Source organism: Myxocyprinus asiaticus, chromosome 10, assembly GCF_019703515.2.
Source record: "Myxocyprinus asiaticus isolate MX2 ecotype Aquarium Trade chromosome 10, UBuf_Myxa_2, whole genome shotgun sequence".
Lineage (NCBI taxonomy): Eukaryota > Metazoa > Chordata > Actinopteri > Cypriniformes > Catostomidae > Myxocyprinus > Myxocyprinus asiaticus.
In genome coordinates this window covers 30,656,914-30,673,794 of record NC_059353.1, presented here as the reverse complement: position 1 = coordinate 30,673,794, position 16,881 = coordinate 30,656,914, and the positions used below count along the sequence as shown (strand labels likewise).

The 16,881-nt window shown below is 38.3% G+C and overlaps 1 protein-coding gene across 1 annotated transcript in view; it reads left to right on the top strand.

The window, feature by feature from the left end:
• The window catches only part of sytl5 (synaptotagmin-like 5), a 62,178-nt gene that overhangs the window by 19,198 nt on the left and 26,099 nt on the right, over positions 1 to 16,881 (top strand). Inside the window, exons 2-7 of the mRNA XM_051709625.1 lie at positions 8,267 to 8,633; positions 11,151 to 11,360; positions 12,229 to 12,344; positions 13,165 to 13,282; positions 13,866 to 13,968; positions 14,674 to 14,803. Coding sequence (XP_051565585.1) covers positions 8,509 to 8,633; positions 11,151 to 11,360; positions 12,229 to 12,344; positions 13,165 to 13,282; positions 13,866 to 13,968; positions 14,674 to 14,803 — 802 coding nt within the window. The 5' untranslated portion in view covers positions 8,267 to 8,508. The remainder of the gene's footprint in view (positions 1 to 8,266; positions 8,634 to 11,150; positions 11,361 to 12,228; positions 12,345 to 13,164; positions 13,283 to 13,865; positions 13,969 to 14,673; positions 14,804 to 16,881) is intronic.

Here is a 16,881-nt window from a genome sequence, read left to right as displayed (position 1 = left end):
ATCTTGACTCAAAAACACATAATATTTGTATATACAGTATATATACCTTGAATAATATGTTTGAAACTTCACTTCTTTGAAAATTAATGATTAAGTTGTGTACACTGTCATGTATTCAGGAAAGTATTTTAATACCTTTTACTTGATGGTTACATAATATAAACAATTTTAAGTCATTAAATGTTTGTTTGTTTTTTTTTGTAGAAAATGCTATAAATGTTTTTCAAAAATGTGTGAAACACAATTGGACACAAATGGGGGTGAGAAAATGATGACAGATTTTTTATTTTTGGTTAACTGCATCCTTTAAAACATCTAATGGAATTTTTTAAGCTGTGTAACATCAGAAGATAACTGTGTTAGTGTGTGTTTACTAAGGGCAGTGTGCACAATTCAATGTGTGTACTTAAGGTGGGAACCAGGGAGATACCACACCTTCTGTAACCCTGGAGGAATGTTTATTTATTTTTATTTTTTTATTTTATTAAAGCTAAAAAACATATTCTGTTTTACATTCAAACATGCACTAATACTAACTGTCTGAAGATGACAGCAGTAAGAGCAAGAACATAGTTTTAATTAGTTCTGGCAGACATCGCTGGCTCAATCTGCCTTCTTCTCCAGCTGAGGTACTCAAGTTGCACTTCCAGATACGATGGTGTATATGTGTGTGTATGTGTGTGTGTGTGTCTGCCCCTTTAAAAGGTGCTTGTATGGAAAATTGAAATTAATTTTGCCTCAGGTCTTCCTGGTGAGTCAGACACTAAATGCAAAAGGAACCTCAGTTACACATGAGCACACTGTCACAGACACAACTGAGAGAGAAAGATGTGCTGCCACATGCACACACAGCAATTCAACTGAAAGCAAATTCCAAAATATATGTATTTTTTGCTGCTTGAAAACATTATAAATCGGTTGTCTTCTGTATGTGTGTGGATATGTCACCAAAAGCAGACGCTTTCCTAAGTGTGAATGATGGTGTGAATAACAGCATTTGAAGGTTCTGATTATGTAGGCTGGCCTTTCAGACATATTGTATCAGATTGTGTACACACTCATATACATTGTCCTCCCCATTTGACACTCACTATCAATCTCTTAAATCTCCCAGAAAGATGAGATAACATACCCACACATGCTCAAAAACACATACACTTGCTGTAAATACTGCATTTGTATGGGATGAAATTAGACTCAAAATGATTAACAAATGTGTGTATACTTATCCGTCAATTTGATAAATGGTGCAAATGTATCTTAGAATCCACAGACAAATGCCTTTCAACTTGTGTCTGTGAAATTCAAAATTAAATGAATGTGCTGGGATTTGTTCAAATAGAGACATATTTGTGAACACAAATGTTCCCTTTTGTATAAATGTATCACAATTTGTGTACGCAACCAAAAGAAGATGTTCCAAATCAAACACAAAATGGTCTTGTGAAGTATTGAATGTGCATTTATGGATCAAGTAACACGCACACATTCATTGACATCTATTTGTGTTGATTCCCTTTGATTCATTTGAATTTTGAGACTTCCTTTCCGCTGGTTTTGCCTTGCACGATCCATATGTAACTTTGTGTGAGGAAAGCAGCTACCACTAAATGGCAGTCTCATTTGACAGAAATACCATCTAGCGGTGCATGGTTTATTCACTTGGTCAATGAGCAAGTGCTCCACACTTCAAGCAAACAGAGGCTGACATCAGCAGAGAGGATCAAAGTTTTGCCTCAATTTCTGTCATATACTGTATAACCAAGGATAATATCATATTTTAAAAGGCAAAAAAAGCCAATTTTAGAGTGCAAGTCCTGGCGACGATGTGTTTGTGTTACATGTCAGTAGCTTCTAGTTAATAGGATTCCAACACCTGACTGACTGTGTCATTGTTTCTGGCACCAGTCAGCATTAAAGTCTGCTGTTTTAATCTTAACAAAGTGTATAGTCTGACAGTGGGTTGCGCCAACAAGGAATCTAATAATTCTGTTGCACTAAACTTTAAACCTTGTTTAAAAATAATCATGGTTACATTTGCGAGGATGATGGCTGATCTTGTTGGCAGCGCGATTACCCGCTTCCCCACTGTTTACATACAGAGACATGGGACAGACGGATCTCTCGACCAGAAGGAGAGCGTTAATTCAGCATTTAACAAAAGCACTTACAAGTGACAAGTGTTCGTTATTGCTTCCCAAATTTCTCATACTTGCTTCAGTCAGCAGCCCACGCTCTTTATTTCTGACCACAACAGTAGCGCTGATGCAAGAGGAGGCGGTCGATCTGAGACCCGTGCGGTCCATTTTTCTTAAATTATGCTGCCATATTCAAGGCCTGTGACATTGTACATGCTGCTGAGACATTTTCTTAACCTGCTTGATCGGCCCTGTGTACTAACGATCTACAGATAGGTTCCGAATTCATCAGGATGGACAAAATTAATCGAAGATGAAGGTTTTAATCATGGGTTAAAAATTTAATCTCTGATCTGTTAAACCGTATTTAAAATTAAGTGGCGCAACACAGCTCAAATTAAAATTAAATTTGGATCAACAAACCCTGGATTAGCTGTAAACTCTGCTTAATTTAATCCTTATTGGTGCAACCCACCCTGAAACTTTTGTCTACATAATTGTCAAAGCATGAGTACAGTTCTTAATGTTGTAGTATCCAAACATCTAGCACTGTTGCATCCTTTCTTAGGTTTCACTTTGAGAAGCCGTTACTTCTTGATCTCATGTAACACAATTAGACTGTACAACTCGAACTCTATTGTTTTTAAATTGTTATTGAAAAAAAGGTATAAATGCAGAAGAACAGCAGCACAGCTACAAGTGCCTTTATAAAACATGAATCATGTTTACAGACGATAAACTGAAGCACACATACCATAAATACTTTACATTAAGGTTTAGACAAGATCTGCTGATGTAAGAATTGCTTTCCACATTATGTAAATGTAAATAATAAATATGCTTTTTTCCCCAATAAGGCAATAGGTATGAATTCCATGATATACTATTTCAGATTCAGATTCTGTGATCATTAACTCATTGCTTATACCTTTTCAGATTTTTCCTGTGCATTGCTCATCAACAACACTTGACTCACCTGCTCCCAAACTCACTTGTTCCATCTCCAGTACAGTATCTCCAAGTTATATTTCCATGTCTTCAAATGAAAGTGCAATGAACATTTACATAAATAATTAACATTGTCTTCTTTTGCCAGGACTTCATTTTGTGAAGATGAAAATAGAATGAAAGTTGTCATCATTTACTCACCCTCATGTTATTCTAAACCCATGACTCCTCTAGTCTCTTTACATACCTCCTCTAGTCTCTTTACATACCTCCTAACCTCTTTCATGGGATGTGAGTAAACGATGACAGTTTTATTATATATTATATATTTGGGTTAACTATCCCTTTACCACAGCATTTTAAAATGTATCCTGTACTGGAGATGGAACAAGTGAGTTTGGGAGGAGGTGAGTCAAGTGTTGTTGATGGGCAATGCACAGGAAAAATCTGAAAAGATATAAGCAATGAGTTAATGATCATTGTCCAAATCTGAAATATTATATCATGGAATTCATATTAGAGGTCGACCGATAGTGGATTTTACTGATACAGATAACTAAGTCAGATAACCGATTAATCAACCAGTAGTTTTTACAATTGATACTGAATGAAAATATAACACTCAAAGTAAAATAGTACTGAATGAACCATGAAAATGTATTGCACTTTTTTAAATGAAATAAATATATAAATATTAATATATATGAACTAATATTCAAATTTTAAAGTCAGATGATTTTTAAATTGACGTTGTTTCCTTAGTCCACAAGAGGGCGCAATAAATACATAAACCATTCAACACCGTTATATTATTGCATAGAACATTCCTATCCTGGCTGTTAAAAAAGAGCATTTTATTTTCAACTAATGTGCATAAAATAAATAAATAAAAAGTTTTAGTCGGTCGATATTCTCAAATGTTACGTCAAAAGTCAAATGAGGAGGGAAAACGTTTCAATAGACAATTCACATGGTGTTACACTTGCACTGATTCCTACTACTCCAAACTCAAGCTTCATAATAACAGCGAAATACCACATTGGTTTTTATTCAGTACAGTTGTATGTAGAGTAGAAATATTCACAGATATCTGTGGTATTCGACTGATCTCGGTGGTGAAGCGGCTCAGACTATGAACCCAGGCCAGGGGCTGTTCAAACAGATGGAACACAACAGACTGGAACCGAACGTGAGAATCTTGAGACACATATTTCCAAGTTGAACATCTTTCCTGACAAAGCATTTAAACATCTCATTGCTTAATTTGATAAATGCTTATAAGTGAGCAAGACGCAATGGCCAAAGACCTCCACCAACAGTAAGGGGCTGTTCACACCAAACGCTTTTGCAACCATCCAATTGTTTTTCTATGTAAACGCATACTAGACGAACGTCTTTGTTTCCCTTTGTATTTGTTTATTCTGCATCTCGGGCAGAGGCACTGTTTTTTAGATGATGTGTCTAATTAAAAAACTTTAAAAGCATATTGAGACACCTGCTTTCTGTTTAACTGTATTTGTTGCACTGTGTCTTGCCTTTTTTAGTGCAAGAATGTGATAAATCTGAAGTCATCGTATTACAGTAAGGATAAAAAAATTGAATTGAAATCAGATGCGTTTCTGATTTGTTTATATATTTCTCGAATGAATTACTTTATAATGATATGACAACGTGTACTGTAGTGTACTGTATACATACCTTTTCATTGTTGATATTTTAAATCCGCTTCTGAAGTGATCCGTTCCATGCAGAGTGTAGTATCACGTGTCAAAACAAACACCACAAGGCATTAGTGCAGTGATAGTTTTTATTTCGCCTCTAGAGGCCGCTCTCATACTGTATAATGACAGAGGACTCTTCCCAGCTGCTCCAGCACCGGACGCAATGGGAAAAAAACGTCATGGTTACTTGTGTAAACTCCGTTCCCTGATGGAGGGAACGAGACATTGTGTCGATGTAGTGACACTAGGGGTCACTCTTGGGAGCCCGAGACACCTCTGGTCTTTGATAAAAGGCCAATGAAAATTGGCGAGTGGTATTTGCATGCCACTCCCCCGGACATATGGGTATAAAAGGAGCTGGTATGCAACCACTCATTCAGGTTTTATGCTGAGGAGCCAATATAAGGTCCGGCCATTTCAGCGGGTAGTTCAGGGTTGTGGCAGGAGGGACACAACGTCTCGTTCCCTCCATCAGGGAACGGAGGTTACACAAGTAACCTTGACATTCCCTATCTGTCCAGCAGCGCTGTAGGCTTTAGCCATCAGGGACGACGTGAGCCTACAGGGCTTGGGCGGGAGCTTAGAGCGTCCGCGCCAGGTGGCGGCGCTCTGTGGGCATAGGTGCACTGCGAGCGCCTTATCCACCGGGGGAATCGCCGTATAGCCCCTGGCCGCCTCGCCATCGAGGGTAGAGAGAGCGGGGGAACTGCGGAATCGGGGCCGGGCAGTAAATGGTGCCTCCCACGGCTTTGTCAGCTCCTCGTGCACTTCCGGGAAGAATGGCACTGGAGCGGGGCTGCTTTGAGCGGCGCCGCGAGCCCAGGAACCAATCATCAAGCCGCGAGGGTTCAGGGAAGAGCGGAGGGTTCCACTCTAACCCGACGCGCGTGGCCGCTCGGGAAAGCATGTCTGTCATTTCAGCATCGGCCTGTGACTGGGCAGTCATCCCCGAAGGGTCAGAAACGACTCATTCAATGATCCGTTCTAAAGGATTCATTCTAAATTCCTCCTTTCAGAGAGCCAACTCTGCTCTGATCGGTCAGATGTCCCAGTCTGTTGTGATTGGTCTACTGCTTAGTGTAGTGTTCAAGGGCAGGTCAAAGCTGTTCACAAGCAGCCATTGAAGACCAGAGGCGGGTTTTTTGTAGGTTGATTGTAACCAAATTACGTAGGTTAGTACAGGAAGTAAGTCTAGAATTACTAATGACTCGTTTCAAGTGTTCAGAATCAGTTCTTTCTTTTGGGAGTCAATAACTCCCAAGAGTTTTTTACATTCACAAACAGTTATATAACACACTACATGAAAGGTAATATTTGAAAAACCATAATAGGTGCTCTTCAAATTTCACAGACACAAGTTGAAGGGCATTTGTCTGTGGATTGTAAAATACATTTGCAACATTTATCAAATTGACGGATAAGTATGCATGCATGTGTTAATCATTTTGAGTCTAATTTCATCCCATACATATGAACCCATATCATACAAACAAATGTTTGTGTTGAACAAGACCCATAAATCCAAAGTGCTTTAATAGATCTGTACAGACATTATTCAGGCCAGTACAATGCTTCAGTCATCATGTGGCTTACAAGCAAACTGACTGAACATGATTGAAATGATTATGGATTAGAGCAAAGTCTATTAACTTTGAGGCCATCTTTATGCTAGTGCACCCCCTTAACATTTTTAGCAAATATAAGCCTTTAAAATGTACAGTTTTTCTCTTCTGAGAGAACAGACCAAAAATTTTGTTGACTCAACTTCAGTGTTAGGTGTAATCAGATTACAAAGTAAAAAGTTACTGTAATCTAATCACTTTTAAGCACAAAAAGTAGTGTAACCCATTACATTTTAAATTCTTGTAATCAGATTACAGTTACTGACTTTCAATGGAAGTTAAAATTACTTTTAAGTACATTACTTGGGTTACAAATACTTCTAAAAAAATTATTTATGTGTAATACAGTTAAAATTTGAATTAATATGTATGTCTGTTTGCGTTTCTGTGACAGCTCAAGGGTGTGCGACAATGAACAAGGAGATATGTCCCATCCAAAATTATATGTCCCATCTAAAATGCTGTAAACATTTTAATTAATTATTAACTAATTTTGATAAAAAAAAAAAATAAAACATTTAGCTGTCCCATAATTTTTGAGTAACCATGTTACGACGTAATGTGCCCCTTATTAAAACTGAAATATTCCATAAAACTGCCTGAGAAGTAACATCATTTGAACCCATTCTTCAACATGGTGGAAAGACAAGTAAATAATCTCTTTTTAGCCAAATTGTAGTGTTGACAGCAATCGTCAGGCTCAACCATTCAGCCCTGTTTCCGAGGTCATTGTAAGAACATTTTCTCTTATAATAAAATATTTAAAGCATTATTTTCTTTATTTTATGGGAAACATAAATGTATTAAGAGCAAGCCAACATTTGGTGCCAAACTAGCTTCTCTTTAAAGGCTTGATGCTGAATTTAGGCTAAAATTAAATCCATGTTACCCATTTTGACTTATTTTTATTTTATTAAAGCTTTTAACCTAGTATATCATTAATTTGCTTATGTATTTGACATCATTCTTTAAGAGTTTCAAGCACTATAATGTATCCTATTTGTGGACAGTGCCAGCTACTCAATGGTTTTAGGTTAAGTCCCAAGTAGGCCTGATATACTAGTGATTACTGTCATATTTTATTACTCTTATGCTACAGAGGCACTTCACCCCAGATTGCTGCTGGCAGACTGCCACTACAATTTAGTGTTTTGTCACTTTAGATAAAAAGCTAAATGGTGACTAAATAGCTACTGTTTGGATGAGCTCTCATACTGACATCTGGACTGTCAGTCCATTTGCCAAGCACAAAATGAAGACCATTATAATCCATAAAGTTCATCATGCTGAACCAAAAGCTCAACATGCAAGAAGTGTGTCATATATGTACTGTATGTGCTCTAATATATTGCCTTTTTAAAATGCTTTCTTTTCAACAATTATATCTTGTTCACAGTTTATGTTTGGGTATACACCCAAAGAAGAGAAGTTGCAGAAAACATTAAGTACTGACAAAATGGCATGATTATTCAATTTTTAAAGGGGTTGTATCATAGTTTTCATTTTAATTTTTGCCTTAAGGTCCACTTATAATCTTAGTCAAGGTTTTTGGGGCCATAATTTAGTTTTATATATATATTATGCATTTAGCTTAGTTTCAGCCTATTTTTAACTAGGGAGGAAGCTTTGAGTTCTGAAAGTTACAGCATGTTTTCACTGTACAATAAACTTAATTTCAAAAGATTAATATAAAAACAACAACAATTTGTCAAAATATGACCCATTTTAACTTTAATAGCCATAAGTCAGCATTCACCAGTAATACTGCAAGTATCAGACCTAAATTATGCTGAATGATCATCATTAATCATTGTTCCTGATTTGATTATGCTTGCAGCCTTTCTACTGGTGATAACATTTACCTGATTATCATCCTGATAAAGATTAACAATGCACTGACCACAAGATTGGCCATAGTTCCTGAGAGACCAGGCAGTTGACCTTTCTGGGGATATGCAGATGAACAGCCCTTCACTCTGACTGAGGATTCCAGCAGCATCCATGAAGCATTTTTCTGATTGGTCTGTGGCCTGTTTTATTTGCGGAGTGTTTGTTTGAGCTCTGTAAGTAGTTCTTTAAATGGTCATGGCGAAGAGGGCTCAGTCCCTTAATCTGTCCTTCCTCCTGGAGCACGAAAGGCAGATGATCCTCAGTGTCCTCCAGAAAGACGAGAAGCTCAGAAAACGAGAGGAGAAACGCATCAGGTAGCGTCTTCCATTCGCTCACTATCTGCTCCTTTAACTATGTATTTTAAATTCTGTTTTGGCACTGTATCAAGACAAAAACACCAGCAGTTTTAATCAGGATTTGGATATGTACAGTGCATCCGGAAAGTATTCACAGCACTTCACTTTTTCCACATTTTGTTATGTTACAGCCTTATTCCAAAATGGATTAAATTCATTATTTTCCTCAATTCTACAAACAATACCCCATAATGACAACGTGAAAGAAGTTTGTTTGAAATCTTTGCAAATTTATAAAAATAAAAAAAAATCACCTGTACATCAGCCTTTGCTCAATATTTTGATGAAGCACCTTTGTCACCAATTAGAGCCTCAAGTCTTTTTGAGTATGATGCTACAAACTTGGCACACCTATTTTTGGGCAGCACAGCCATTTTCAGATCTCTCCAGAGATGTTCAATCGGGTTCAAGTCTGGGCTCTGGCTGGGCCACTCAAGGACATTCACAGAGTTGTCCCGGAACCACTCCTTTGTTATCTTGGCTGTGTGCTTAGGGTCGTTGTCCTGTTGAAAGATGAACCTTCGCCCCAGTCTGAGGTCCAGAGCACTCTGGAGCAGGTTTTCATCAAGGATGTCTCTGCATTCATCTTTCCCTCAATCCTGACTAGTCTCCCAGTTCCTGCCGCTGAAAAACATCCCCACAGCATGATGCTGCCACCACCATGTTTCACTGTAGGGATGGTATTGGCCAGGTGATGAGCAGTGCCTGGTTTCCTCCAGACATGACGCTTGCCATTCAGGCCAAAGAGTTGAATCTTTGTTTCATCAGACCAGAGAATTTTGTTTCTCATGGTCTGAGAATCCTTCAGGTGCCTTTTGGCAAACTCCAGGCGGGCTGTCACGTGCCTTTTACTGAGGAGTGTCTTCCGTCTGGCCACTCTACCATACAGGCCTGATTGGTGGAGTGCTGCAGAGATGGTTGTTCTTCTGGAAGGTTCTCCTCTCTCCACAGAGAAATGCTGGAGCTCTGTCATAGTGACCATCGGGTTCTTGGTCACCTCCCTGACTAAGGCCCTTCTCCCCCGATCGCTCAGTTTGGTCGGGCGGCCAGCTCTAGGTAGAGTCCTGGTGGTTCCAAACTTCTTCCATTTACGGATGATGGAGGCCACTGTGCTCATTGGGACCTTCAATGCTGCAGAAATGTTCTGTACCCTTCCCCAGATCTGTGCCTCGATACAATCCTGTCTCGGAGGTCTACAGACAATTTCTTGGACTTCATGGCTTGGTTTGTGCTCTGACATGCACTGTTAACTGTGGGACCTTATATAGACAGGTGTGTGCCTTTCCAAATCATGTCCAATCAACTGAATTTACCACAGGTGGACTCCAAGCAAGTTGTAGAAACATCTCAAGGATGATCAGTGGAAACAGGATGCACCTGAGCTCAATTTTGAGTGTCATGGCAAAGGCTGTGAATATTTATGTACCTGTGATTTTTTTTCGTTTTTTATTTTTAATACATTTGCAAAGATTTCAAACAAACTTTCACATTGTCATTATGGGGTATTGTTTGTAGAATTTTGAGGAAAATAATGAATTTAATCTATCTTGGAATAAGGATGTAACATAACAAAATGTGGAAAAAGCGAAGCGCTGTGAAAACTTTCCGGATGGACTGTATCTGCCTTCCGAGCTAAAGCTGTCGGATGAAGATTTGGTGGTTATTTTGCTGACACCTCCAGAGCAAATCTCTTATACAAGTCATCAGTGAAGAAACCTCTAGTGAAAGATCTTGTTATTTTACTAATGTTTTTATGTACTACTTAGCTTCGGGAAGCCCAGCAACAAATCATACCTCATATCATTACTTTTCTAAGTGATCGAGCTAATGATTTTCACATGGTGGATGTGAAAACTGAAAAAAAAAAAAAAAAAAAGAAAAAAAATCCCATAGATTTACATTCAAGGAGGTACTTAAGCTATATCGAGGGACCAGAATATCACTGGAGGTGGTCTATACTTGGGCCAATAAGCAACCACATCACACAGCAATGTGCTTAAAATCATTCAGAACATCTTAGCAACTGCTTAATAACGTCCTGGCAACCACCCATAACAGATTAGCATCGTGGTTGCAAGTTTTTACACAACTTTTTACATGCAGCACAAAAAATTACTCTGTTGATCTGATCCCTAAAAAAAGTAAATCAAATTTAGAAATTGTAAATCCAAAATCCAGTTTAACAGAAACAGAAATTCACTTTAAAAGATGAAGAAGTCAGAATATTGTATTAATCCACCTCCACATTCCAACATCTGCCACGATGTGTATATAGTCAACTGGGGCAAATCAGTCACATGTGCAAATCAACAATATAAATTCATTATTTTAGAACAAAATATAATAATAAATATTGAAATAATAATCTTATCACTATTAACATGATAATTATTTATTTTATCAAATGGCTACAAGACTTGTCTCTATAGTGCAGATGTTTTGATTTTGTTAATGGTGTTCTTTGTGTTTGTACAGGAAATTGAAAAATGATCTTGTGGAGCTAAAGCGAGCCGGGCGGCATAGTTCGGTGGATCAGCGTGAGTGTGCTGTATGTTTGCGTGCTCTGGGTCTGATCCTGCATAGGGGGAATGTGTGTACCAACTGTCATCGTCGCGTCTGCAACTTCTGTACTGCTACGCCTCCAGGCAGAAACCAGTGCAAATGCACTGTGTGTGCAAAGACTGCGTGAGTCACACACAGCATCTATACACACTGGAATGAAATGGAGATAAGATTCTTTCATTTATCGATTAAAAGAACTTTTACTTTATGGCTTAACAGTATTTCAGGGATCCCATGGTCATGGAAAACCTGGGTATTACAGAAAACTTTAAATTTGTGATTTCTAGGCCTGGAAATGTCATGGAACTTAATAAATTCTTAAAAAGTAATGGAAATTTCTAAAGTGAGTATAATATAATCTATTTATGCTCTACTCTAGAAATTGCTCTGTCTGAGTGAGAACCCTGATTTTAAAGACCCCATGAAATCGAAATCAAAGTTTGGTGGCTTTAAGTCTAGGTCTGTTAGCTTTAAGGCCATTGATATGCCAGTGTACTCCTAAAAATTGACCGAACAAACAGATATATAATTCAAAATTTAAGGTGCTTTTAATTTAAATGTACTCCTAAGTGGTTGTATCTTCAATATTTGGTGCATTTTTCAGTAGAGAAATATGTTGCATAGGGGCACCACACAAAGGGGGGCGCCAAATCAACCCCAAAGGGGGGCGCGCAGAGCACCCCGTCAGATGGCAAAACTTCAAGATGGCGCCAAAGTTGATATTACATACACCAACCTAAATGGGTAGGTATGCCGCTGGTAGCACATCATGTTTTAGTTAAGTATCTTTAAAGGCTTTTAACTGTTTTAAAAAGGAAAAACCCTTCAAAATGTTTAATTGTTTAAAAAGGAAATACATCAGCACAGTAGAGAAATTGGGTTCGTCAATCCATTTCATGGAGTCTTTAATAGATAAACAAATGAAGCAGTGATTGTTGCTTCTATAATTGGTGTTTACACCGTGTTGTCTTTGTGTGGCTGGCTGTTTTAGGGAGCTGAAGGTAGTTACGGGGGAATGGTTTCTGGAAGAGAGATCCAAAAGGTTTCAACATGCCAGTGTTCCCAGCAGTGATGTAGTCAAACAGTCTATCCTCAGCAGTCCTCTAGGTGAGACCAACTCACAGGCTTTTTTTTTTCTCTTTAATGTGGATAAAACTGTTTTAATATTACTATAGCAACTAACACATGATGGAGCAAATTGTCTTTAATTAAAGAAAATAATTGACACAAACATAACAAAATCACTGCATTATAGCAATGCCATGCAGTAAACTATAGGGAAACAACATTAAAGCAAATATTACTATAATACATGATGTAATAAAACAAATTGCATTTTCTTTCCACTATAGCATGGAGTTTATTAAAGGAATAGTTCACCCAAAAATGAAAATGATTTACTCACCCTCATGTTATTCCAAATCCGTATGATTTTCTTCTTGTATGGAACACAAAAGGAGCTGTTTATCTAAAAGTTCATGTTGCTCTTTTCCATACAATTAAAGCATGACAGGGGCTAAAAAGTACAGTTCTGTAAGGGTTTATTAATATGCAAATTTTTGTTCCCCCCCCCCACATTTTCCAATATAGTTAAAGTGTTAATGCAGGCTTGAGCAAGTAGGTAAATCTGCAGGCTGGAGACCTCCAAATGGGGGCGCAATCTCCAAAAGAGGGCGGTGTTACTCCAGTAAGGGGCGTGGTAACTCCAAAAGGGGATTGCGCCAACTCCAAAATGGGGCGCCACTTCCACTCATGGTTAAAGTTAGGGAAGGGGTTAGTTTAGGGGCTTCCTATATTTTTGCTGGCGGTTTGGATCTCCCACACCTTTTTGGAGCTTTGCCTGCAGCTATATCCTTGTCGGCTTGAGTGCAGATCAAATAGTATCAATTTGATTTCTATCTAATTAATGTCTGTTTTTTATTTGGAGATGGAGGCTCCGCCCACAGAACACCTCCTCCATCAGAGCTGGAGACATCAGCCACGCCCAGGTCTGAGAAATCAGCCTCGCCCCAATCCCAGAAAAGCACATGGAAGGACAGAAAAGGGTGAGGGGCGTCATTTATAATCCATTAAAAATGTGTATTAGATGATGACTGTGTTTGGAATAGCATACTACTATACTATGATTACTTTTTCTGTAGTGTATAGTAAATATACTGTGCACACTATGCAAATATTCAGTATCCATGGAATACCTGGATGACATGCTACATTTGCCAAAATGTGCAGAATTCAACAGAACACTGTATATATCCATTGAATGCAATACACTTAGCTTGAGCTTCCATTTCCAGTGTTACTAAGAAACCTGGTGTAATATCATCTGCAGTTGTTAACATCTCTTTCTCATCATTTGACCGAAGACATTTTTACACAAAACTAGATAAAAATGCAAAATATGTTTTTTTATTTCCTAGACGATAACTGAGTGACACTCCCTGAATTACACATATGATGTAATGGCGTTATGTCACAATAATGTATTATACTGTTGATTATTGTTGCTTAATGCAAACTGTTAACAAGTTATTTTAAAATTATTTAAAATAGTAAGCATAATAGTATATACTATAATATTCAATTACAAACATATCCTGTCTCCTCATTACGATTGTGTCTGCGTATTAGCAAAAGAGCAGTCGCAGTGGAATCTTCAGGGTTACCAACAATACCCAATAACATGCGAGCAGAAATGGCCAAAACACTGACCCAAACAGAGGCAAGAATCAGGGTAACACATGATGGCACATTTGCATTCCTATGTACAAACATTCGTTTAAGAAATATTCTGGGTTCAATACAAATTAAGCTCAATCAACAGCATTTGTAGCATAATGCTGACTACCACAAAAAATTTTTTTGACTCATCACTCCTTTTCTTAAAAAAAATACAAAAATAGAGGTTACAGTAAGGCACTCACAATAGAAGTTAATGGGGCCAATTTTTGGAGGGTTTAAAGGCAGAAATGTGAAGCTTATAATTTTATAAAAGCAATGACATTAATTCTGTTCATGTATTATTTGAGCTGAAAATCGTCATTTTTGCGGGTTACAGGGTTTATGCCATTTTGTCGTCATAGCAACAAAGTTGTAAAGTTGGATATAAATTTACACAGAAAAGGTTAGTGAGCGATTTTTTTCACACTAAAATCATGTTATCATGCATATTGTTTACGTCTTGTGGGTGTACTTTTGATACAGTGAGTATTTCAGTGGTTACGGATTGGCCCCCATTCACTTTAATTTTATGCGCCTCACTGTAACCCAGATTTGCTTTTTTCAAAGAGAAGGAGGGATGAGATGAAATAAATTTTTGTGATAATCAACATTATGCCACAAAAGCTACCGATTGAGCTTAACTTGCAATGAAACCGGAATATTCCTTTAAGCATGGCAAGAAAGAAGTGTTTAATTCTGTCTGTATGTGTTTGTTCAGCCGGATGGGGCAGAGAGCGTGTCTAGTATACAAAGTAGTGACAGTGCTCCTGAGAAGATAGCCGATGGGCGGAGACAAACAGATTTTAGCACACCCTCCATCGCCATATCCAGAGCCTCCCTCTCATCAGGTATAACACGGCATCAACATGACATACTGTATATATTAAAGCTGTAAATAACACCAGTGAAAATAGTTGCCTTCAATTGTTTGTCTTTGTCCTGGAGAACAAATGAACATGCATGTTGGCTGATTTTTTTTTTCTGTGAAAAGACCCTAGTTATCTCACGCGTGTCTCTTCTAGAGTTACTAAAGAGATCTGAGCAATACCATAAACTGTGCTCAGATTTTCCAAGATATCATTGTCTGCAATCAAAATTCTGAGATTTTAGAATGAACTCAAACATTTTTTATCAAATTCTTCCAAGACAAAATTATCTGATCAATGCGATCCACATTCATTTTAAATTTCAATATTCTGTGTCAACAAATGTCACATTTATGTCTAGTTTTTGTTTTCCTAACAACATATAGGAGAAACATGGTTGATACTCAGTTATGTCTCCTGAGCTCTGAAACAGCATCATTTGAGCAATGATATTTTCCACTGGTCATATATTAATATGTAATGTTTTACATATGAATCATATGTCTTTAGAAGAATAACATAACATAAGACAAATATATATATAAAAAAAGAAACGTCCTCTCACTTTCAACTACTTTTATTTTCAGCAAACTTAACGTGTATATATTTGTATGAACATAAAAAGATTCAACAACTAAGACATAAACTGAAAAAGTTTCACAGAAATGTGACTAACAGAAATGGAATAATGTGTTCCTGAACAAAGGGGGGGTCAAAATCAAAAGTAACAGTCAATATCTGGTGTGGTCACCAGCTGAATTAAGTACTGCAGTGCATCTCCTCCTCATAGACTGCACCAGATTTGCCAGTTCTTGCTGTGAGACATTACCCCACTCTTCCACCAAGGCACTTGCAAGTTCCCGGACATTTCTGGGGGGAATGGCCCTAGCCCTCACCCTCCGATCCATCAGGTCCCAGACGTGCTCAATGGGATTGAGATTCGGGCTCTTCACTGGCCATGGCAGAACACTGACATTCCTGTCTTGCAGGAAATAACGTACAGAACGAGCAGTATGGCTGGTGGCATTGTCATGCTGGAGGGTCATGTCAGGATGAGCCTGCAGGAAGGGTACCACATGAGGGAGGAGGATATCTTACCTGTAGCGCACAGCCTTGAGATTGCCTGCAATGACAACAAGCTCAGTCCAATGATGCTGTGACACACCGCCCCAGACCATGACGGACCCTCCACCTACAAATCGATCCCGCTCCAGAGTACAGGCCTCGGGGGACACTCATTCTTTTGACGATAAACGTAAGTCCGACCATCACCCATGGTGAGGCAAAACCGCGACTCGTCAGCGAAGAGCACTTTTTGTCAGTCCTGTCTGGTCCAGAGAAGGTGGGTTTGTGCCCATAGGCGACGTTGTTGCCGGTGATGTCTGGTAAGGACCTGCCTTACAACAGGCCTACAAGCCCTCAGTCCAGCCTCTCTCAGCCTATTGCGGACAGTCTGAGCACTGATGGAGGGATTGTGCGTTCCTAGTGTAACTCGGGTAGTTGTCCCACAGGTGTGATATTCGTTTGTACCAATCCTGTGCAGGTGTTGTTACACGTAGTCTGCCACTGCGAGGACGATCAGCTGTCCTTCCTGTCTCCCTGTAGCGCTGTCTTAGGCGTCTCACAGTACAGACATTGCAATTTATTGCCCTGGCCACATCTGCCGTCCTCATGCCTCCAGGCAACATGCCTAAGGCACATTCACACAGATGAACAGAGACTCTGAGCATCTTTCTTTTAGTGTTTTTCAGAGTAAGCAGAAAGGTCTTTATAGTGTTCTAAGTTTTTATAACTGTGACCTTAATTGCCTACCGTCTGTAAGCTGTTAGTGTCTTACCGACTGTTCCACAGGTGCATGTTCATTAATTGTTTATGGTTCATTGAACAAGCATGGAAAACATTGTTTAAACCTTTTACAATAAAGATCTGTAAAGTTATTTGGATTTTTACAAAATTATCTTTAAAATACAGTGTCCTGAAAAAAGGAAGTTTCTTTATATATATATATATATATATATATATATATATATATATATATATATATATATATATATATATGA